The sequence below is a fragment of the Clarias gariepinus genome, chromosome 7 (assembly GCF_024256425.1).
Source record: "Clarias gariepinus isolate MV-2021 ecotype Netherlands chromosome 7, CGAR_prim_01v2, whole genome shotgun sequence".
NCBI lineage: Eukaryota > Metazoa > Chordata > Actinopteri > Siluriformes > Clariidae > Clarias > Clarias gariepinus.
Genome location: NC_071106.1, coordinates 36,654,636 through 36,679,435, shown reverse-complemented (window position 1 = coordinate 36,679,435; position 24,800 = coordinate 36,654,636). Strand labels below are relative to the sequence as shown.

Genomic DNA, 24,800 nt, shown 5'->3' with positions numbered 1-24,800 from the left:
AATTAAGTCAAGATGCTATGTTCAGGGATATATGATATATGCTATATTTACGTTTCTTAAAATTAGGGCGTACAGCTATGTTCTCTTAGTTTTTTTTTTTTTTTGTAGAGGTATTTTTTAAATATTTTTTATTTGTGCATTTTTTGCGCAATTTTAAAAACGATTTAAAAATTCTAAATCAAAAACTGACCCACTGATTCAATAAATCACATCGACCAGCAAACAACTGATTAAATTGAAAAATCAATGAAACAAGACCGCTCTAGTTTGTTGTTGTTGTTGTTGTTGTTGTTGGAAGCAGTCTCCAAGGGGTCTTTAAATTGAAGTTTTAAATAAAATTTAAATAAAATAACTAGGCATTAACAACTGGTAATAAAGTCCATATTTTGTAATACAAATTTATCGAAACGAATTGTACATGTACTTTATTACAAAGGAAAAGTTCACCGAGCCTGTGGTCATGCCTGTGACAACACCGGACGTAATGTTACATTCCTCCCTTTCATGGACGCCACCATCTCTGCACAAAAATAGATTTCCTATTACCTATCCAACCAGCTGTGTCATGGTTGTGACCAATATAATGCAGGACTATAACTCCTATCATCCACTGAACATCACATAATCATTATATTCCCATCACACACATCTGATTCACACTGATGTTTAATCAGCACCAGAACTGTGATTCAAGCCTTATTACGCGCTTGGTCCTTAGCTTTTGCATTTTAACATAGTCACCTTATTCATATCATGTTTGTGTTCTTACCTTGCTTCACTACTCATTTTGTTTCATTTCCTTTATTTTGTATTGGAGTGATAATAAACAAAATCTCCCTTTTTCCTCGCTTTACACTAGGTAGCAACTTCACTCGCGTTTAAAATGAGTATCATGTAGAGAGACACTTGTATAAGAAAATCGAACACACCATACAACTTGCAAAAAGACATTGAAAACAATAAAAACATTGTAGAAACTTAAATCTGACACATCACACATCTTTTTAAAGGGGACCTATTAGGTAAAATTGACTTGTCTTAGTCATTTCTATACTATATTTGGATGGCTCTCCAGTTTGTGTGTATAAACATAAAACCTTTTTTTTTTTTTTGTTTATTCCATTTTTGTATTCGCCGGGGCTTAAAAAAAAATCCAACCCTATTGTGACCTCAAATAGGATGATACTCCTCCCCTCCGGCTTGTTGCTCAGTTCTGCTGTGCTATGAAGGGGTGTGGTTTAGCAGTAGCTCATTTAAATGTGCACTGAAATGGAGAAGAAATGAAATTAAGGGATTTTAAGTTGCATTATCTGACAGATTTTTCAGCTGAAGCTTTAACAGACATACTTTGACAGACATCTGTGTCTGTGTTAACTCGTCAAAAAATACTAACATATGGGACCTTTAAATTCTGAACAGGAATATGGATTTATATGTTTGTCTATTGTAATAAAAACTTAAATATTTCATTGGAGTTTTAAAATGATAAGATGCTATACATGACAGGAGAATTATTTCTGCCCGTTCTCCGGTAGCCCACACTGCTACAGTAACAGACCGAAGCCACTGATAGTAGAAGCACGAGGGCCGAGGCGAGTGTGTGTCGCTATCTGGTAGCTGTGTTCAAAGCCGCTCTAACCTCCAGTACACGAGCGGTAGCTTGTGAAGGTCGCACACTGACACACGCTGGATATCATGCGCAAGAATCTGAGATAATCTTCTACTTCTACTTCTATCTCTGCTACAAACTCCATTACTGTGACCTTTAATCTGACGCATGAAGCAGTGTATTACACTGTCAGCTCCAGATTTATTGGCACCCTCGGTTAAGATGGGAGGAAAAGGTTATGGGCTTTGTTGTTAATTAGTTTAATATCATACTGAAAATAAGAGACATTTAACCTTTAACTGAAGGGAATTTCTTCTAAGAATATTAAAACAAACCCTTATTAAAAGCATGTCAAAATTATTCGCACCTCTAGTGATCTACGTATCTAAAACATAAATCTTTCCATTTATAGCTTTTACCCTTATGTTTTCTTAAGTATTCGCAGATATACAGTATATACATAGACATTATAACCCTCAATCCTGATATATGCAAATGTTTTAGTTGAAAAATCCACAATCCAAAATCCATGATCTCTAAACACTAGTGTGATTGCTGTAATGATCCATTCCTCGAGTGTTTCCATTTCTAAAAGTCGTTTATTAGTTTATTCATGCATTCGTTTGTTTTTCCCCCAAAGAAAAATCCAGTGGGAAAACTCGATTAGTAGAGGCTTCATCGATCAGACCCTCTCGAGACCTCTCACTTACTGATGTTTTAAATGGTTTAAATTACTTTTTATCTCCCCATCAACAGGCTGTCTGTCAGTCACGGGTCTGAGTGTGTTTGTAATTGGAACAGTGGAGAAAAAAGGCACAAGGGAGAGATGTGTTTCTCTTTCCTCTGAGCTGTTCAGTGTGTGTTTAGTACAAGAGAAATGTCCGGGAACGATGAATAGGCATTAAAGGAATCCTCGTTGCTTAACATCATTGAAATATTAACTTATTAGAAAGAGTGCATTAAGAGAAATTTGCCCCGCACCTCGTGCTACTGTCACAGCTGGAATTAAAGGTTCCATGTTTTTTATTCCTATTTATTTCTTTTACAAGGTGACACAGATTTCAGAGCTCCCCCAAAGTGTGTTGACTCTCTTGCTGAATAACCCTCACATAATGGATTTTTCATACCTTAAACCCCTTTCATTTCACACCTCTCACAAATTTCACTGTCTGTGTGAATGAGCTTCTCCTGACCAATGAGCTAGGGGAGGGGTTCCTCTTATATGAGGTCACAAATAGGGACAATCTAACTGGCTTGTTTGAGCAAGGAATGCTTTTTTCTTCACTTTTTTTCATCAGTGGCATGAATTGGCAGCATTATACTTTGCTTTTCTTTCACCTCATCTTTCATTCATCGCTCTCTGGTTTTATATCATAAATCCTGGAACCTCCTTCTATAATTGTAAAACGTATTACAGTACAAGTCAAAAGTTTGGACACTAAATCAATGTTTTTTTGTTTGTGATTTATTTTCTACATTCTAAAACAATACTGGAGATTTCAAATCTAAAATAATTATTATAATATATTATAATAATATATTATAATATATTATAATTATATTATTATAATAATTAAACTGTTATTTTCAGCTGTTCTGGAACGGTTCTTGTAAGAACAGTGTTGTCAAATGCTTTTACAAAACCCATCAAGCTCTATGATGAAGCTGTCTCTCATGAAGACCTTCCCAGGAAAGCAAGACCAAAACTGAGCTCTGCTGCAGAGGAGAAGTTCATTTAGAGTCACCAGCCTCAGAAATCACCATTTAACAACCAGCACTTCAGATTAGAGCTGTTATGTAGGACTTACAGAGCTTAAGTTCAAAGAAGATTATTGCATATTTTAAATATGTGATAAAAAACTAACAAAAGAACATTGAACGGAATCTGACCTAACATGACTCAATGTTTTCTTTGAGGTCTAATCTCGCAAGGCTGTCATTTGAATATTTGCTTTAATTTACAATTTTGATCCAGATTTTTGGGTAATCCTGTAGAAAGATGCAACAAGGCAGCTTGTCCTTTAACAAATGAAGCAAAAATGTCAGTTTTTGTGATAAAATACAACTTTTTGCTTTGTTAGGATTTTACTTCATATCTATAACATCCTGAGACTTTTATACCACAGCATACATTTTCTGTAACCGCAGCTTTGAGATCTCATGCAGATGATCCATGTAATCAGAGGTGGAAGGTAACTGCATACATCTACTTTGGTCCTGAGCTTAAGTATAAATTATATGTATCTGTACTCTACTGCATTCAACAACAAATCTTTATACTTTATACTCCATAGTATTTCTGCATGATGGTGTGTTTTGTAACCGGAGCGGTGCATAGTATTTGACGCCACCTATTGGCTATAATGTGAAATTGTATGATTTGCCTTCCCTTGTCTTCTACTGTAGCAGGTGTTTGAAATCCGAAGTGGAGATGAAAGAGACTATGGTTAAAAGGCTACTGTGAGCTAATACGAGATCAGTACTTTTGATACTTAAGTAAAGGTAAGTAAACTTAAGTATTTCAAGGTGAGTACTTTTGCACTTTTGCTCAAGTAAACGTATAAACGTAAACTTCTATTGTACCTTTACTTTTCATCTAATGTATAGCTTAATAAAATGTATTGTTATTATACAAAGAAAGTCATACATTTATATGATTTTCCTCATCATGTTTTACATTTTTAATAAGTAGAGAGTTATTTAACACACATGGAAAGAGGTCTCCAGGGTCCAATTGTACTTCTCAGGAAATTACTGAAGCATAAAAGGAATAAAACGCTACACAGGGTGCTTTTAGGAAAAGAATTCTCTTGATATCACAACACGCAATTATGCATAATTTTCCCCTAACATCACACTTCATCGACTTTTATTACTTACTTAAGGGGTGTTGTTTTAGATGTATTGTGATTTATGGAATTTCACAGCTGCCTTTAAATGTCTGTTCAGTACACTAAAGGTGAATATATTATATCATGTGTTATGTTACTTAGACAGCCTAGAATTAAGTAGTTGCGTACCAGATTCCTGCAGTGCTGATAGTTTGAAGCTGCTGATAGTTTTAGTGCATCACTCTCCAACAACAGAGCATTTAAAGACACAATAGAAGATATATGAGTATATGTGTGTTTCTTTATGTGCATGTGTGTGTGCATGTTTGTATATGTGTGTGTTTTACAGGCCTCAGCTGGCAGCCGTGAACCAGGCGTGTGTATTGATGTGTGTGTGCTGCACAGCAGAAGGGGCCTGTCCTGAACCGGGCCTGAGGGGTCTCCGAGCCCATTTCCTTTGCTCCTTGGTGATAAGTTTGCCTGTCAGATTTGCCCAACACCACAATATTTTTGATAAGGTCCGCTGCTAGTTTTCTCCACCTCTGGCGCCGAGATCAATTTGAGATTGATTCGGAGTGGCCCGCTGCAGCCAGTTGTGAGATCAATTCGAGATGGATTGTTCACGCCGGGGGGCAAACAGCACCCCAGCTCCTTTGCTCACTCTCTCCCTCTTGCTGCACAGGCAAATATGACTCCTTTGCCTAAGACCCCAGGATATGTGCTGCAAAAACCTAAAGGGATAGACCAATGTTCAGGTTGGTATACACACTGACAAGGATGTTGGGTGGATAGATTGTGTCCTGTGGTTGGATGCAGGGGTGTGTGAATGCGCCAGGATTTTCCTTTACAATGCCACACTGTTCCATGGCAGGTTATTATCTTATCCACTGTCTGTGCTGCATTCCTTTTTCCTTACTATCCAACTTTGATTTTCTTCCTCCCTCTGTCTATCTAATCTAATATGCAATCCCAGAAATAAAAAGAGGGATTAATCTAAAACTACATCATTACATGGCTGCAATATTAAAATAACAACTTTACTGAAATGAAAAATGTACTTTCCTCTGAAAATCCCGTTTCATCCCGTTGAGGTCTCGGTACAGGTCTTTATCTCCTTAGTCCAGAAAAGATGTTTCTGACAATGTCTCTGGTTCAGGAGCAACAGATACTAGCAATGTACAGTAACAGCTGTAACTAATTTCTGTGCGTGGTGGCTCTTGATGCACTGACTCCAGCACCACTCCACTCCTTACAAAGCATTCCCAAATCCTTGAATCGGCTTTGCATGACAATTGTCTTAAGGCTTCAATCATCTCTATTGCTTTTTGCACATTTTCTTACAGCTTCTGTGGTTTCCTCCCCAATAGATAGTTTCAATGATAACTGTCTTTCAAGTGTGTGTGCTAAAGACGATAACAAGGTATTTACTGTATACAGCATGATTTATCATTTACAAAAACTCAAAATGAAATATTCAAAGACAGTGGATTTTTTTATTCAATATAAAATTGTTCTATATACCATAATCATCAAAATTAAAACGGCTTTGAAATATGGCTTGAAATTATTACTTTATGAGTGTTACTTTTTGAAATAAATTCTGAAATAGATTTTCATGATATTAAAGTTTTTTTAAGATGCACACACACACATATATATATATATATATATATATATATATATATTTTATTTAAGGCCACCAGCACTGATTAGTGCATAGGGCAACGAGTGTTTTCTCGTTGTTTCCATAGCAGATGATTTTTTACCGGGCGGGTTGCTAGCCCTACGCCCAACCCTTCTCATCCGGGGAACCGGCAACGGCAGAGCACACTCACACACTATGGGAACGTTTATTAATCTAACCTACATGTCTTTGGACTGTGGGAGGAAACCGAAGTACCAGGAGGAAACCCACCAAGCACGGGGAGAACATGCAAACTCCATGCACACAGAGACAGGAATCGAGCCTGGCCGGGAATCGAACCCAGACCCTGGAGGTACAAGGCCACAGTGCTAACCACTAAACCTCCGTGCCGTTATATATAATCGAGCCTGGCCGGGAATCGAACGCAGACCCTGGAGGTACAAGCGCGACAGTGCTAACCACTAAACCACTACACCAATATATATATATATATATATATATATATATATTTTTTTTTATTATTGAAAGAATAAATCAAATAATTATTAAACCATTATGGGGAAAAAAGGCTTCACATCCCATGATGCAAAGTTAAATGTAAAGGTGTAAATATAACCAACTTGTTTATTGTATGTTCAATACTATTAAATATAGCCATAAATAGATGTAAAATATGCTGTTTCATTCTTTAGTTATGAAATTGATTTATAAGCAAATTGCTGTCATGTAAGAGGAATAAAACACTAAGAAACGATGTACTGTTATTAAAAAATACAATAATTCACTCTGGGATGTACAGTAACAGTAGACCTGCTTCATGTCAGGGCCACATCACATCACTCCACCCATCAGTAATTGTTTTTCTAGCATCAACATCCCCCGAAGTAATCTGTCCCAGACTTAGGTTATGGAAAAATGCAATTTCTAAATTGGTTAAATAATTGTATAGTTTGGTGTCTAAATTCTACCTCTGTAAGCAACATAAATGTGATCTGTTTTGCTTTTGTAATAAAGTACAGAAACATAAAAATGAATCTCTGTTGTATTTCCTTCATTTCAACCACAAATCTACTCTCTGGTTATATTGCAAGTAATTGAAAAGAAAGTAACATAAATTGGATATTTAAAATGATTGTCTCAATCAAATTACGGGCAAATAAGCAACTACAATATGCTTAAGCAATGAAGATTCCGAGACTTTAAACGGCTCAATAATCCCTGACTGTGCGCTACATCTACTGTATACATCGCAGTAGCCAAACCCTCCATCCAGATCCCTGAAGTATCTGAGGTTCTGCTCATCCGAGCACGACCCCGCAGCTCTTCTCCCGCTATTAATATTGTTCTGGCATGGCACACCAAATCATACGGTAGGATGTGAACAGACCCTCTCCCACTGCGCCACCTCATTACCAATGCAGCTTTCTCAGTCATGTGACCTCAATACCGCAAAGCCTTGACAGTTGCTCTCAACAGACTGACCCGCTGTTGATCTTTATTCCTCTTCCACTCTCTCCGTAGGCACTGGCCGCTTGTAACAGATGGAGTGGGCCTATTATTTTAGCCTCGCAGCCTGTGCTGCCTGACCAGACTGCTGTCTCTACTGGCAGTAATGAAAACAGATGATCGCATTTTAGACGGACGGGGCACAGACGCTGCACCGCACATACACGGAGCCCTGATAATAATCAGGGTTTAACAAGTATAGAGTGCACTGCACAGATGTGTACAGATGTGTACAGTTTAGCTGTGGCATTGAGAAATTTTGCTTTAACAGCTGTCTAAAAGGTAAAAGAAATAAAACAGACCAAACGTGAACAAAATACAAAAAGGGGTGATGACGTGCATCACAATTCTGGTCTCGTTGGTTAGCAAATTATATGATGGTGATTATTCATTAGCACTGCCGTCATACAGTGCTTTTGCCTCAAGGTGAACACCATCTGTGTTTTGTTGTTCCACCGTGACCTATATCTGTCCCATCGTACTGTTTGTTTAGTCTTTGAGAAGCGTATCTACTTATTAGAGCTGTGCGATTTATCGATTATGCATTTCAATTAATCTTTTGTGTGTGGATTCAATTAATTAAAATGATGAGTCATTTTTCAATTCAATGGCGGCACGGTGGTGTAGTGGTTATCACTGACGCTTTGCACCTCGAGGGTCCGGGTTTGATTTCCAGCCAGACCCGATGCATGGAGTTTGCATGTTCTCCCCGTGCTTAGTGGGTTTTCTCCGGGTACTCCGGTTTCATCCCACAGTCCAAAGACATGTAGGGTTAATAGGTGTTTTTAAATTTCCCATAGTGTGTAAATGAGTGTGTGAGTGTGTGTATGTCTGTGTGCCCTGCGATGGATTGGCACCCTGTCCAGTGTGTACCCCGCCTCATGCCTTAAGCCTCCCGCGACCCTGAATACAGGAGTAAGCGGTAATGACGATGAGTGAGTGAGAGAGTTTTCAATTCTGAATTAATTCACATTTTAAATTATTTTGGTAAACAATTATTAAAAAATTACAAATTGTTCCTGCAAATACTTGCAGTTTGCAAGAACTTGCAAGAACTTTGCTTCTTTTTCTTTTGCGTTTATCGGCACGTCGTACATTACACCCCCTACTGGAGTGGAGTGTACAGCAGATGATTGCCGGGAAAAAAATAAAATATATAATTTTTGACCACAGCCTACTAACAAAGTTGGGAAATGTGAATAATAAAGAATTTTACTGTGCAGTAATGTATATGTGACGAATAAAGGCTGAACTTAACTTTTTAAAAATTTTAATGCTTGTTGAAAAAGTTGAAAATTTGATTTTCGAATCGAATTCTGTCTGCTGTGCTTCAACACGCTGGCGAAACAAACACATACACATGATGCTGGTTTATTCTCTGGTTTATTTCCAAATAAAAAAAGATATAAATCCCAAGCCAACGCCCTCAGTAAACACAAAGTAAATAGGGGACCCTATCTATCACCGACCCCCATGCAGGCTACAGTACATGAGGGGGGCAAAAGGGGTACCTCCACCACTATGTCATAGAGCACGAGCCAGTCACATGTTCTATAGACATCCGGACAACCATGTGAAGTATTGATATATAAGAAATGGGGAAGAACTCAAGGAAACAAAGCAAGGATGAGCATGCTATAGTTCATCATCATCATCATCATCACAGTCTATACCGCTTTGACCTGTATACAGGGTCACAGGGGGCCTGGAGCCTATGCCAGGAGACTTACAGTAGGGCACAAGATAGGGTACGCCCTGGACCAGGTGCCAATCCTTAGCAGGGCACTTACACATTCACACACTTATTTACGCACTACAGGCAATTAGCCTAATCTGCAAGTCTTTGGATTGTGGGAGGAAGCACCCAGAGGAAACCCATCAAGCACAGGAAGAACCTGCAAACTAAAAATCGAATCCGGACCATGAAGGTGTCCGGGATCGGCACCAGTGCTTATTATTAAACCACCGTACCGAATATTCCAAATCCATTGTGTTAATAATAACTATTGGTGCTGTGCCCCGTTGCTACACACACTTATTCAAGCTCTGAGCACATGTTACCAAAAATGGGTTTGTCCATTGTTTTTGTTTTTTTCCATATGTCCTCTTGTATTTCCTTTTTAGCGATACTAGAAGTGCCGTATAAGTCATATATCTAGAAGAGCTACATGTAAAGGTGTGCATCCCAGCAAGACATGATGGATAGTGTTGTATTAACAGTGTAGACAACAGCTGTGTCACAGCTTTCAGGTTTGACTCGGAGGACTTGGTGATTTGTCTTTACAAGCCTGCCTGGATATTTATGTCCTGTCTTTGTTTATAGTGTGATCTATTTTTTGTGAGAACCAGGACTCACCAAGCCGACTTTGAAAAACTAGAGCAAACTCCCGCTGTCCATGACTTCACACCTCAGGTGAAAATCTGGTGGAGTAGGTGGACTAAATAGTGCTGGATTCTTTTCCCCCAATCTATTTCACAAGCATATGGAAGTAAATTCATGTGTCAATTTCAATGTATACAGTACGATTCCAAAGATGTCCTGAGCAAAATTATAAAACAGCTTTGCATGTCCTAAGAGAGTTGAAGACATTTCCGTCCAGGATTTTGGAAGTGAGGACAATCAAACACTCACGCTTCACCGCACTGATACACTCCACTGGATATTGCTCATAATCACTGAACAAACACATATTTCCCAAATTAATAAGTGTGTGTTTGTGTATTGTGCCTTAAGCCCTTAGAGGATGTGTATAAAAACACCTGGGTCTCTTTCGTGGCAGGACAGCTGGCAGGCCACAATGCCTCTTTAACACACATTACACACTCAGAGAGCTGATATTTCTTCATGTGTTCACTCCATCTCCTGGCTTTACTGTACATCAAGCTGCAAAAAGTACATATTGTTTACAAGACCATCTCCTTATGTAAATAAACCCATTATGTAAAATTTAAAGTACATACAACTTCAATCTCTCCTACGAGATAAAGAAGAAAAGCATACGCGTACAGTATAAATTAAGTATGAAGATACAAGAGAAGTCTATAGAAGCTAGCTGAATGCTAATCGCTAGGTGTGGCAATGCATTTTTCTCCTGAAATGGAACGGGCGGCCGGGGTAAATGTGTTTAATTTACAAATGGAGGCAGTGGCCTATATGTATTAGTTTGATTAATTCACAATCATTACATTTACTACACATTGTAAAAAAAAAAAAAAGAAAGAGAGAGAGATCTGTACAGTACAGATGCTGTATCTATATGAAGATATATCTGGTACGTAAGGGTGTGGAGATACAGTATGGACATGTTTGAAGTTTCATCACAAAGCAATACACAGGCTGCGTTTGCTGTAGGTGCATTTTTCTCCACATCCGCGTGTCGATACGTGACTGATTATGATAGTGTGAAGCCAGTTGTGTAACCGAGTACAATCAATTTGAGCAAAAATAGATATAAGCTGGGATGCAGTGGAGATGCCTGCACTAAATAAGAGGAGAGAGAGGAGACGGATGTTACAGTGTGTGATAGATAAAGACAGGAGAGAGGAAAAGCCTGTGTGTCATTTATCATATAAACAGTGCGGTGTGTGGCGAGACAGTCCGAGTCCTGGAGGACGTAAATCCAATCTTCTTCTGCTCTCTCATTTATTCCTCTGTTCCTCTAAATCCCAGGCTCTACACGACAGGCCAGGCCATTGGAGAAATTTCTGAAGTATTATCACCACTGGCTGTGTGTGTGTGTGACCCCTGATTCAACACACAAACACACACTCACAATGCTATAAGGTGGTGTTCAAGTCAAACCAGGACTTTTTGGAAGTAAAATCTTCCTCTATTTCTCTATATAATCCCCTGCTACACTAATGCACTTATCAGAGTGTTTCAATAGTGTGTAGACACCATCAAGGTAGAGATTTTTCTCAGCACGACGGACTGTCTGCATCATGTCTCAAACGCTGGCCTCCCAGGAACTCCTTTAATGGCCCAAACATGTGGAAGAGGTCAGGACTGTACAGGTGAAGTGGCAATTCCTATAAAGAGTTCCTATAATGCACAAATGATGTTGGTGAATGATTGTGTGTACATTTTATACAGACAAATATATCTCTCCACAATTTGGTGACAAGATATCCATCGATTAGCCAAGGATCAAGTGTACCACTCGCTAAATGTTCACAGGAACGACTGCAGTGGGCTCAGAGCCACCTTGGCTGGCATTCGTTATTCACAGACGTACGGCCTTCTTTAAAAGTTTGCACCGTTAAATCTTTTACTGCGGCGAGGAGTCTTATCACCGTACTCAAATTGAAGTCCTTTGTACTTTAAATGTCAATCAGTTATATGTCTGTATTTTATTGTTTGACATTTTAAACCTGGGCGCAGTACTTGATTTTGGTTAGGTTTGGGGAATGCGTTGAAAAACACCACTTATTCTGAAGAAAAAGTGCCATAATGGAAACGTTTTCAACATGTCAATTCAGGTGGATATCCAGTAAGATGTTTACCTGGGGTCCAGTGTTCATTTTGACAGTTTATTTTGATTTAGTTTTAGTCTTTTAAATAAAACGTGCATTAGTTTTAGTCACATTTTTTGCATTTTAATGAATGTTAGTTTGACGTAGTCAGTCTATTTTAGTTAGTTACTCTAATTATTTTTAGTTGACCAAAAAATTTCTAATTTTAATCATGCATTCTTACTTTCATAAACTATAACATAAAATTTACTTTAAATTTAATAATACAATAACAATTAAATCAAATAATGTTAGCCACATATACTTTTTATCCACATATGTCAGTATTGATGTACTGTTTCACATATCACATATTCACATATCACAATTTCACTAAAACATCTCGTCTAATAAACAGCTTCTCTAATTGAAATGAGCTGTCTAATAAACAGTTACGGTGGAGTGAGTAGGCTACAAACATTGTGCTTTTACTATAAAAGGTTGTTGGAATTGCATTCACTTGTAGTTAATTTAAATGGTGACCACTCTCAGGGTTTAGCGTTAGCGTCAAGATAATATTTAAAAGTAAATGTGTTTATAATCTCCCTAACTCTTATATGAATTTTAAAGTTTACTTCCCATACATTTTGCAGCAGTTATTTAAATGCCTTTTCCTGTTTCTTCTGTTTTTCTCATCTTTTTTCAGTTTTGTTGGTGATGGTTGGTGGGGCAAAGTTTTTATTTATTTATTTATTATTATTATTATTATTATTATTATTATTATTATTTAAACCATCAATTTTAACCATTGTACAAAGTACATGTGTCCAGATTAATGGGTACAGAGATAAAATCCATTAGAAAGATTGTCTATTCATTCTTTTTATTTAGGCCTAGCCTCATCTTATTCATGGAAAATGTAAAAGGTTGTCAACTATTTTTTTTTCATTATTTTTGTTGATGAAATTAACAATGCTGAGATCAATGAATATATGGTTTATGTGCAGTCCATAACAAAGTCCTGAAGTGTCACATTCAGACAGGACTACACATTCCGGTAATACTCCAATAACAGCTACATTCCAGCTCCGCATGTAAAACTAATCCAATCTGAAAAGGTCATTAGAAATATATTTTTGCGAATGAACCATTTTCCGTAAAAAAAATCTGGTTATACGCTGGACAGGAGTGTGGCTGCAGGGGAAGGCAGCATGCTGAGCCTATGAATATAATTATATATTCATTTATTTGTATACCACTTATCCTGTGTATAAGGTCATGGGGGGTCTAGAACCTGTGCAAGGAGACTTCGGGCATGAGGCGGGGTACATCCTTGACAGGGTGCCAATCCATCACGGGGTGCACATGCACACACACTATGATCAATGTGGAGTCACCAATTAGCCTACTAATGCTAGTCTTTGGAATGCAGGAGGAAACCAGAGTACCCACCAAGCTTGGGGAACTCCATGCACACAGATCTGAAATGGGCCCTAGAGGTGCGAGGCCACTGTGCTAACCACTACACCACAGTGCCTCCATTTTAGATTTTAGAAAGAAATGGAAATCAGAAACAAATATTAGTTCTAGAATTGTAGTTTATTAGATAGAACCTGTTTTGAGATTCTAAATTGTTCAAATCAGGTGTCATATAGAGGAAATACAGCCCCATTAGTACACACTAGCATCATGAGCTGTAATCCTCGGGTACAACAGCACACATTCTTGATAAAGGCTGGTAATGTTCTAGTAAGTTTGTAAAAACAAAAGATGTTTTCAGTATTTTTATTTCCCTGACGTTTTTCACTCTTTTTCTGCTGCCAAATTGTTTTTTACTTTTGACTTTCACTCATCTTTTGTCTCTTTTACTTTTCTTTGAATTTTTCTTTCCTTTTTTACAGAAGTATCTTTAAAAGTTAATTTTATACTGTATATCTTTAGCAAGTGCTCATTGACCTCCAAAGAGGGAGACTGGTGGCATGTTTAAAAGACATTTTGCCAGCCTCAAAGATGGACAGAGAAATCCAAACGGGACTCTAGAGGAAAACAGGGATAAATTTTATGATGTAACTCTGGTTGGTAAATTGTGGACCAAATGTCTAGCAAAAAAAAAAAATCTCAGGTTCAAGTTTTAGACATCATTTCTTCTATATCATCCATGAAAATGAAGGCAGTGAAGGCCAGATTAGCAAGATGCTGCACAAATAAGCACTGGTTGAAAATAATTAAATCATGCAAGGAAAAGTTTCATTTAGAGACAGAAATGTGGACTCTCTACTGCCAAAAAAAAGTCATCGGGGATTTGAGACCTCATCATGTCAGTCAGTGTCCCCAGGAGATATGGCATGCGTTTATATTTGGACACAAACCAAAAGCAATAGTTTTCTTATCAAAACTCCAATTTAGGAAAGCCATCGCCAGGTGAATTCCTACCCTCTGGTGCCATATGGAATAAATCTCAGCAGTGGAAATGAAAACGTACTGTAGATGCCAATAAAACAATAAGGAGTCATAAAAGTGTTGGGGAACAGGGTTAAGTTGTCTGATGGGTTAAGTTGATACACTGTTCCTACTTTAAACACCAGGGATGCTAAATTAAAAATTAAAAAGCTGTTTTATGTTACTTCATGCTCTCAGGTTCATTTTTTGTTCACATGTGGTTCATTTAAATTAGACCTGTAGTAATAATAATAATAATAATAATAATAATAATAATAATAATTTATCTAATTAATTAACTAATTCATGTTGCATGGCAACATATATGTCAATAGATATATCTAATCTAGCTATATCCAATCCAAGGTCACATACTAAAGCTAAGATCTAAAAAAAAATTTTCTGTACCACAGAGAAAAAAAAACATCCAATAGATCACTTAACAAAAAACAAGTTTCTTAAAGGTCCTTTTGGACGTCTAATATATTTGGACTTCTTTATGAAAGAAGTAGTCATTGAAAGCACTTTTTAGAAGGTCTGTAACTAATGTCTGTCTAAAGGTTATCTTCAAGCTAACATTACCATGAGGGATGGTCCTAATGACACATTTTTAGGGTCCTGATGTCATTCTTAATAGCCCAGGTCAAGGAGATGTCCTGTTTAGTTTTATATATATATATATATATATATATATATATATATATATATATATATATATATATATATATATATATATATATATATACGTAGCGCTGTTAACAATGGCTTTACAAAATAGATCATGTATAAATTATAAAGATCAGATTGTACAGTAACTGTGCCCGCTGAGAATGGTTGATTAAATTCAAATTCAAATTTTATTTGTCACATACACAACCACACACAGTATGATATGCAGTAAAATGCTTAAAAATAGAAAGATTTAACTGCAAATGAAAATATTGCACTAGCGATTATAATTAAACTAAAGATGGAATTTGCAACGAAATAAAAAGAATCCTTAAGAGTTCACAAAGGAGGCTCTAATTATTATTATTAGTAGTAGTAGTGGTAGCATTACTGTATATTAATATTGTACTATTCTTTTTCTCCAAAGCAAATGCTAGTGGACCAACTTAACTACAGTTGGTTCCAAAAAAAGGAATCTTGGAAAATGTAATTGCTTTTCACATGGTTTGCATTTTTTTTTAAATTCCAATTCCAATTTACCATTTTTCCAATTGAGAAACCTTCATGGACTAAGTAAAATTGTTCCCAACAAGGAAAAGGCTTGTTAAAACTACAGATCATTGTAGTGCTCTAAGACACATTTCTGATCAGAAAAACCAGCGGCTAATACAAAGTTCCTTAAAGGTTCTTCGCATTCTAAAAGGGTTTATTAACAAGAGCTTATTAAAATAAAATAAACCTTACTATAATGTATACATATAAACATGTGTAAATTCAGGTGTTTTAAAAAGCCGAAACACTGCAAGGTCGAGAATAGAAAAGATAGAGAAAGATAGAGAATTATTATTATTTTACATCCAGACATATAAGTCATATAACCAAATGTGGGTTTTGTTTGCCTTAATCTAAACTTTTAAAAGTTCATATCAACCCTTGTACAGCTGTGCGGTCAAGAGGAAAGAGCTGAAGGCGTTTCACACTCACCCATACGCAGCACTGCTCGGCCTCTTGACTCCTCCTGTCTTCGGGCGGCTTGATTTCAGCTCTCCGGTCATGTTCATGTCTGTGGGAAAACAACAAGGAGCTGTCAGGCATGACCAATAACCTCAATGTCGGAGTCCAACACCGACCCCAACTCCTCCACTCCAAAAGCAGAGGTCACCTCTCAGGTTCCGGTCTACTCCACAGGCTCTAAGAGAGTGAAAGAGACCGAGGATGCTTTAGAAGTCAGGTCAAATGTACAGCAGCTTGTTTTAAGCATTATAAAAGCTGATCATGCTCTCAGACTGCACACAACATCCTGCTGCAGAATTTACAGCATCGCCTTGTCAAAATTCATATAAGTAAACATCCAGAAACAAGAGACATCCAATTTTAGGGCTTTGTTCCATGACATGGAGAGATTGATTCTTTTGGGCTGCATTATGCAGCAAGACTGAGGGGCTGGTTAGCGCGGCAGGCCATCAGCACCGCAATTTCCACACGCTGGTGGGGAAAGGCACAGTGTGGGTTCTTGAAACAGCACACACACACACTCACACAAAACACACACATAGATACACGCAGTGGAAAAGTGGAGAACAGCAGGAAAGGCTTGCCAAATACCAATTTGTTAGACTAGATACCATTCATTCCGCTGTGTCTGAAAATGATCCACATTGTCCTCCTTCACTCTTTATACAAATGGTCCTAAAGGTTCTGCACATGTCCAATCGCTCAAATTTTCTAAAGAGGTTCTCTTTTTTCCCCCTTCTTTTTATTCCTGAAAGAATCGATCTAAGAATACACTCCCAGGATATCATAGAAAATGGGGCTCCTCGGGGTTCTGATCAAAGCAATCTTGGTCCTAAAAAGGATTTAACTAGAACCTTTTCTAAAAAAAAAAAAAAAAGACAGCTCATACAAAGACAAACCAAATAGTTCTTCCAAATAAAATATTTGGAGAAGGTTTTTAATGTTGTTTATTTTGTATTAGTACAGAATGTGTACCTGTATATCTGTTCTAGATTTCTACAAGATACTCTATTTGCAAGAGAAAGAGCAGACTGAAAGGTATCACCAAAGGTACTACTAGAAAAAAGCATCCAGGGTCTCTTCTGTCTAAAAAGGTTCAAACAAGAACCTTTTTAAAATTAAAAACCCACAAGTTAACAATTGTTCCTCAAAACTGAAACCATATACATTGTATATGATTTCAGTTTTTAAAAGGGGTTGTACTTGGGTTTCCATAGAGAAACTAAGAAATGAGTGTATTTTATGGTTTCCAAATAGGTTCTGCTTGTTGCTTTTAATGTACACTCTTAACCGAAGGGTTTTCCCAAGAAACCATTAGAATAATAAATGCTAGATGAATCTTTGAATAGTTTCTGAAATAAAAAACAGGAAGATCTTCTTTAAGATCTCTTGCAGAAATGGTTTCTCAAAGTCTATTTGGAACAGCTGCTGAAAGACGGACAAACCAAAGGGTACCCAAAGACGAACAAAGCAAAGGGTTCCACTATAGGTATTCAAAAAGAAGGAAGGAACAGGAGGACCAGTTTTAAAATATTGTGTACTTTAAAAGTAAAACTAACTCCACTGAACAAAATGGCAGCCCTAGATGAACTTAAACAGTCTCTCATGGGTATTTTTTTCTATTAATAACTGAATTTCCCTAAAATTTTAGGTTGTACATGGAACTTGTTCTGACATCATCTTTTAATCCTCCAAAGGAATGAAGACTAAGGATCCTCAGTGGTTCTTTGAATGGGTAATAGTTTCATTTTTCTACTACTGTAGGTTCTACTTGGAATCTTCTATGAAAAAACATCAATAGAACAATCCTCTATAGAGGCCAATCTTCCACTTGATTGGCTAGTGTCGCTTTGATTGATGTGGGAGTATGTTCAAGTGCTGCAGTTAAATCTGCCTCGCAACCAAATCTGGATCCTGGCTACAAAGGGCTGTAGCATCACCCAAGACTCAAACTAGTGGATGATACTGCGAGCACTTTACCACAGTGCCATTCAGGAGGCAATCAGGAAACTTCTATTTGGACTTGATGTGATTTGGCTGCATAAACGCACCGTGGAAGAGTAAATGGTTCTACACTCATGGCTGTCATCCGCTCTTCATCCAACAGCTCCATTTCAGACACTCGAGTGAGCTGCTAGTGCTTCGAGTGCAGCAGTGAAGCTCAGGTCCTCCCTGCCCTGTACCCTGACCGGTTCAAATTAATACTGGCATACATATCAAATGCTTTATGCCTAATTACCCTCCATCTGCCACAGCGACATGATCTGCTTCTTAAGGCCGATGACCAGGCGACAGGGTCACCACCAGAACTCATCTTGCCCTGTCAGTATGATGAAAAAATACACTGTCACCGTCCTGACCTTGATTATTTACCTATACACATCCGTAAGTGTTTTATTTCTCATATATAACGATTAGTTTGCACTAATAGCAATCAAAAAACAACACATTTTTTTTTAATATACAACTCCAATTAAAAGAAAAAAGTTGGGATAGTATGGAAATAAGCAGAGTCATCTGTACAGTCTCTTCACCTTGTACTATATTAAGAACACCACAACTCGTTATTTAATGATTTCCATGTAAATTTAATTGTTTGTCGAAAATATGCACTTATTTTAAATCTGGTGGGTGCAACATCCTTCAAAGAAGATGAGACAGGGCCAATTTGAGACTAATAACAATGTGACAAGTAGAAATGACATGGTGAAGAGAAACAAGTGCTATTAAAGAGGTGAACCAATTATGTTAAAGTATACAAGGAGATTCAAAGAAAGACCTAGTCCTGCTAGAGCAACGATGGAGCGAACTGGTGCAGCAGCAAATTAACCAGTACTTTCGGGATAACATTCCCTAGTTCACAGTATCATCAAGAATATCAAATCTCAATGCGTAAAGAGCAGAACCGAAAACCACTTCTGAAAAACAGTTTGCGTCTGTGGTGGATATCATGATGTGGATTGGGGGAATACTTCCGTAAACCTGTGTCCATTAAACACACATTTATTGTACAAATCCAACTTAAGAAAGCCATAAATTAATATCGCCCAGAGGCATCAAAGACTTTTTTAAGCTCAGTCTCACCTGAGATGGACAATGGCACGATAGAAACATGTTTTGTGGTCTGACAAGTCAACAAATTAAATAGGTTTTGGAAACATCATGTTCTCTGGGTCATAGAGGAAAAGGACCATCCAAGCTGTTATTAGCGTCAGGTCCGAAAGCCAGCATCAGTCTGGGTAAGTTGGGGTGATGTAGGCAATGGATAAAATGCAAATCTTTGAAAGCACCATTAATGCAGAAAATAAATGTGTTCTTTTGGAGCAACATACAGTACACTGTCATACACCATCTTTTTACGAGACATCCTTGTATTTTCCAGCAGGACAATGGCAAATCGCGTAGATCACACATGCATAGGTGCTAAACACAAAGTACAGGTGCTAGACTGGCTTGCCTGCTTTAATGTGTGGTGCATTATAAATTGCAAAGCATGGCACTGATGACAACTGAGTAGCTGAAGACCTGCATAATGAAAGAATCTGGGAAACTCTCTCTAGCTAAACTTGACCACTTGTGTCTTCAGTGCCCAAATGCTTAAAACGTATTAACAGAAATGGTGATGTTACACATTGGTAAACAGTCAACTTTACCAAATTGTTATATGGTAAAGCATCAAATAATGAGTTCTTGCAGTGTTTTCAATACAATGCAAACTTGAAAAGACTTTACAGACGACTCCTTTTTGTTTTTCCACTGATTTCCATACTGTCCCAACTTTGTTTGTAATTGAGGTTGTACAACAATCCTTAGTCAACACACTTCTTCTTAATTTGCATCCAAAGACCCAGACCTTCTTGTGTTTTTAATGTAGTCTTGCGCAATAGTTATATAGGCTACCTGAAGAACTTATTTAGTCTCATTTTTGCTTCTTATTTTCAGTTCAGTTCCTGTACCTGAGAAGTTCCACAGGAATGTTTTCTGTTTTTTCAACCACACAGTGAATCATTCAAGCATTAAGAAACATCTAACTTAAGATATGAACCATTAAATAATGTACAAGGTGAAAAGACTTTGCAGAAAACTGTTCATTTCCATGCTGTTCCAAATTTTTTTCTTTTAATTGAGGTATGTGTATTAAAGAATATGTGCTGTACACGTATAGTGATGTTTTAATGCTGTAAAACGAGTTCGTATTTCAACATTATCGGCACTATAAACGTCATTTCCACACTGACATCCTTTTTGTCTGTTTCTAGAAGATGATTTAAAATGTAGCCTTGTTAAGAAATCACTAGAAAATGCAAACTTTTCTATCCCGGTAATGGAAAAACTTGACAGAGATTCCTTCCCTTTTGATTATGTAACTATTTTAGCTCCACCCCTTTTTATCCCAGAGCTAATGATCACATAAATAGAGATGATACGTTAAACTTACACTTTTTTTTTGCGCAGAATATTCCCTAAAGCTATCATTCACACACATGAATACATTCTTCGCTGCATTAAAATGCTTTTGATGTTTTTGTATAATCTTCAAATTACTCCAAAAATATTAAGAATAAGGAAAACAATTATCCCATCTCAATCAAACTGACTAAAATCCATCGAGCTGGTTTTTTTCCCCACTTGCTGGTTGAAAGGAGAAGCAAAACCAGTGTATATCAAAACCCCACAGGTCAGTGCTGCTAACAAAGGCACTGAGCACGGCGACTATGTCGAGCTGGCAGTGTTAATCCACAGCACGATAAAGCCATTACACTGCAGAAAGACTCCAGGACCCCTGCAATCACGCAAAACAGCGTGCATCGCCTCGAGCGAGCAATTTGCTCATACGCGGCGAACACGACGCAACACAATGCAATTAGCTTTCCCGCTGTGATCTCCATGAAAATAAGGCACACCGGCATGCCTTTGAGCTAGACTCTGATGAAAATAAACAGCCAAAAAGCTTTTAATATACACTAGAGGACGGAATTACAGCGGAAATTAATATACTTTTCATTTTGGGAGATGGAGGAGTGGATTGTGGTTTTTATTTATTTTATTTTTTTTTGTCTTCCTGCCTTTTTCTTTTAAAAGCTTAATTACATTAGCATGATTATTTTCAGGCTTTTCTACCAGCAAGCCCCTATTGAAATTATGAGACATAATGACTCTGACATCAACAGTAAACATTTAGAAAGGCCTGAACGTGCTGAGAAAATCAGGGGAGCGTAAGGGACAGGATTTAGACAGCAAGGGACTAAATCCTACGATACATCGAGCAGTTGTGTGAAGTGGACAGCTTTAAAGGAAAAAAAATTCTCCAATTAAGCATGCAGAGATTTGTGCTGCTTAGATACACTGAGCCAGGGATGGGGATAAAAAAATAATATTTCTCTCTGTCGGTGTTCGTGGTTTGTCAAAAGTGACCCACGACCAGGTTTAGGAGACGTAGCGTCGATAAACTCGTCATCTCCAGATAAACCGCTGATTTTTAAAACCATAAAAACTGAGTGTTTTAGAGCTTGTAGGCAAGCATGCTAGGAGAAAAACATGGATCTCTTAAGTTGATATATTGGGACAGAATGAGCTTGGGATTTTTATGACCTTGGTTTTTGTTGCACAGTCGCAAAACCCAAATCAAATGGATCCTGCTGAATATTTTTCCTGTATTTGTTTATGAACGTTCACAGAACAGTGCCATGATTTCAATGACTTTGTTTTTCAGTTCTCAAATTGAATTTTCAGATCAATCCAATTGATTGCATTGAATAAGTCGATCCTACAACCTAATAATCTTACAGCCATAGACAGAATAAAAAGAACTGTGTGACGGTAGAAGTTTGATACTCATTGCCATCGTGGCAGGAATCAACTCCACCTAAATCCTGATTAATTGATAAAGCATGCAAATGGCTTTAGCTTAGCTAAAATGTTATGATGGCTAATGCTAATTTAAATGCTAGCATGTACTGTAGCACATCTGCCATATAGTATAAGCTGCTGTGAATTCTGAGTTGCTATTCTGCTCATCATGGCTGTAAAGAGTAATTATTTGAGTAACACCAGCTCTCTCTCATTAAAAATAGCGCAGTACCCCTGCTCGTTGCATACTGTTTGTTCTGAGCACCATTCGGTGACATCTGGAGACTGTGGTGCATAAAAATCCCAGGCGCTCTATATCTCCTGAAATACTCATACCAGCACGTCTGGCAACAACACCCATCCCACGGCCACTGAAATCGCATTTTCTTCATTCTGATGTCTGATATGAACATTACTGTACGTGAAGCACTCGAACTGCGACCGCATGATTCTGTGTTGTATAACAGTAGTGTGTGTGCTTGTGTGTGTGCAAGATGCAGAAAAAGAGGGCAGCTTTTATACCAGAGGCCAGAATACATTTAATATATCAGTCGACTTCAGAGAGGGTTAGATCAGACTGCACACTGGTGAGAGCTGCTTACTCAGCTCATTATTAACAGCAGTCATGGACCCATGCATGGGATTTCCAATATTCGATAAGAGAGTAGAAACACTGGGCAGTCCGGATAACAGGAATCTTTTATTAAATGTCCATCATGGTGCTCCATCTCTTGCTCCAGCATTCAGATGTTTTTTGGCCCTGGCAATGTGTGTCAATATCTAAGGTCAACCTGTAACTAATGTAGGGATTTCATAGCAATGAGGTAAAAAAATGAGGTGAATCACTTTTATATATATAATTGTTATTTGTAAATCATTTAGCAAGCTACAATGATCTTTCGTTATGAGCTATTTTGCGTTTATGATACAAAACTCAATGGGCTCACCCAGTGTTGCAAGATGTAGGCAGTGGTGAATACCTGGCCTCATCAACTGCACTACAGCATTTGGCACACGCCCTTATTCAGAGTGATTTACTTTTTTTCTCCATTGAACACCGGAGAAGTTCATGGTTCACGGACTTGCTCAAGGACACAACAGTGGCTAATGGGTGCCCAAGCTACCCTCACTTTAAGTTTCCTAGAATTCTGTTAGTAATAAATAATCAAAACAAATGACAAGCCATCCAAACTGTGACTTGCGACTAGTGATCTAATATCTCTTATGAACCACATATGTAAAAAAAAATTTAAGGGGTTAAATATTGACATGCATGCATCAGTGACAGACATGCACTTACAGTAAATCTTTTTTGCTCATTGCTCATTCCAAAGATCTCACTTGGTATTCAGCCTCCCCTTCAGCAGATATGTGAAGTGGCAAGGCCGCTAAATCTGGCACAGCTGGCGGGACATAATCACCAATGGACCTCGGGCTTGCTCCGGGTGTGGAGCTTAGCAAGGAGTCTGGACGTTTGAGAGCGAAGAGAAAGCATGGTGGACATTCACCATGAGAATGGCATGTAAGTGGGGCAATGCAACGTGCCCAAGGGACTTTAAAGACAGGCAGACTGTACTACATGGTTTGATGGCCAGGCATTAGACAGCTGTGGATAGACTGCAAGAGTTGTCCAGGCGTTTTAAGTTTTTAACAGAGAGGCCGGCTTCGCGATTCAGCCACTGAAAGGGAAAAGGCAGCTGCATCAACGTTATGGCCCCCTTCCACACCCGGGATCATCTCTGTGGTTACCACAGGAGCGACAACTGTCATTGGCTGCTTCGCATTTGATTCCCGTCTGCGGCCACACCCAAGAAGGATAGGGTGGAGCCAGCCTGCCATGACTGCAAGCAGGCCGTTAAGGAGCTTTCGGGAGACACTGCTCTGCCGCCACCATCATTCGCCAGCCAAGTGCTTGTACGCCAGCTGCGCACTGCTTCTGTATGTGCACACCCTCACTTATTTTCTCCCCTTCTTTCCTTTCTCCCTCCTTAATCCCTTCATTTTTCTAATTTTTCAAATAAAACTACCCTTTTCTCATAAGACCCTTGCCTCGTATATATGTTGTCTGTGATACGCCCTGAGTTAAAGATCTTTATACAATAAATATGCGATTTCATTTTTCTTATGTTTCTATTATGTGTGTGTTTTTTTAGAACATGGTAAAAGATTGAATTAGGTAAAAAAATATATACATTTACACAATGATTTAACTCATGCATGAATTTCCCATTAATGATTAAAACAGTTCAAATCGAAGCATGATCTCTATCACATGCTCAGCAACATTCTAAGATCTGCAGAACACTATAAATATGCAAACACTATCACACACAGGTCGTTTAGGACAGAGGAAGTGAGCAGAGGTCACATAAACACAGAGGTGAAATTAGATTACAGCCCAAATCCTCAGGAGGCCTCGGTGCCAATTACGCCACCTGCAAACCCTGTTTATCCTCCATCTGTGATTAAATCTCAATGTTAAACTCGCAGTCAGACTCCTGGGACACCGCAAACCTGATGTATTTTCACTAATCTGGGTTTATATCGGATTATTTTTTTGCTGATGTAGCTTTACTCTGTAAATAAACCCAGGAATAAATCATAACCAAGTCTCGGATACCGTACCTTACACCTGTGAACTTTTATAGGAAGTGAAAATGTCATCTTTGACAAAAAAATTGTCTGCAGATTGTCTGCAGTCTCTCTCCGAGGGGAAACAGTGTCCTTTTAGAAAGGGGGTCAGAGTCTTCTTATGCAGCTAAGAACCCTGTCCTGAAAATACACA

General features: G+C 38.0%; 1 protein-coding gene across 2 annotated transcripts in view; it reads right to left on the bottom strand.

The window, feature by feature from the left end:
* Positions 1–24,800, bottom strand: part of LOC128527476 (RNA-binding Raly-like protein) — a 95,058-nt gene that overhangs the window by 62,579 nt on the left and 7,679 nt on the right. For both annotated transcript variants that reach the window (XM_053499868.1, XM_053499869.1), the window contains exon 2: positions 16,136–16,214. In XM_053499868.1, the coding sequence (XP_053355843.1) occupies positions 16,136–16,214 (79 nt within the window). The remainder of the gene's footprint in view (positions 1–16,135; positions 16,215–24,800) is intronic.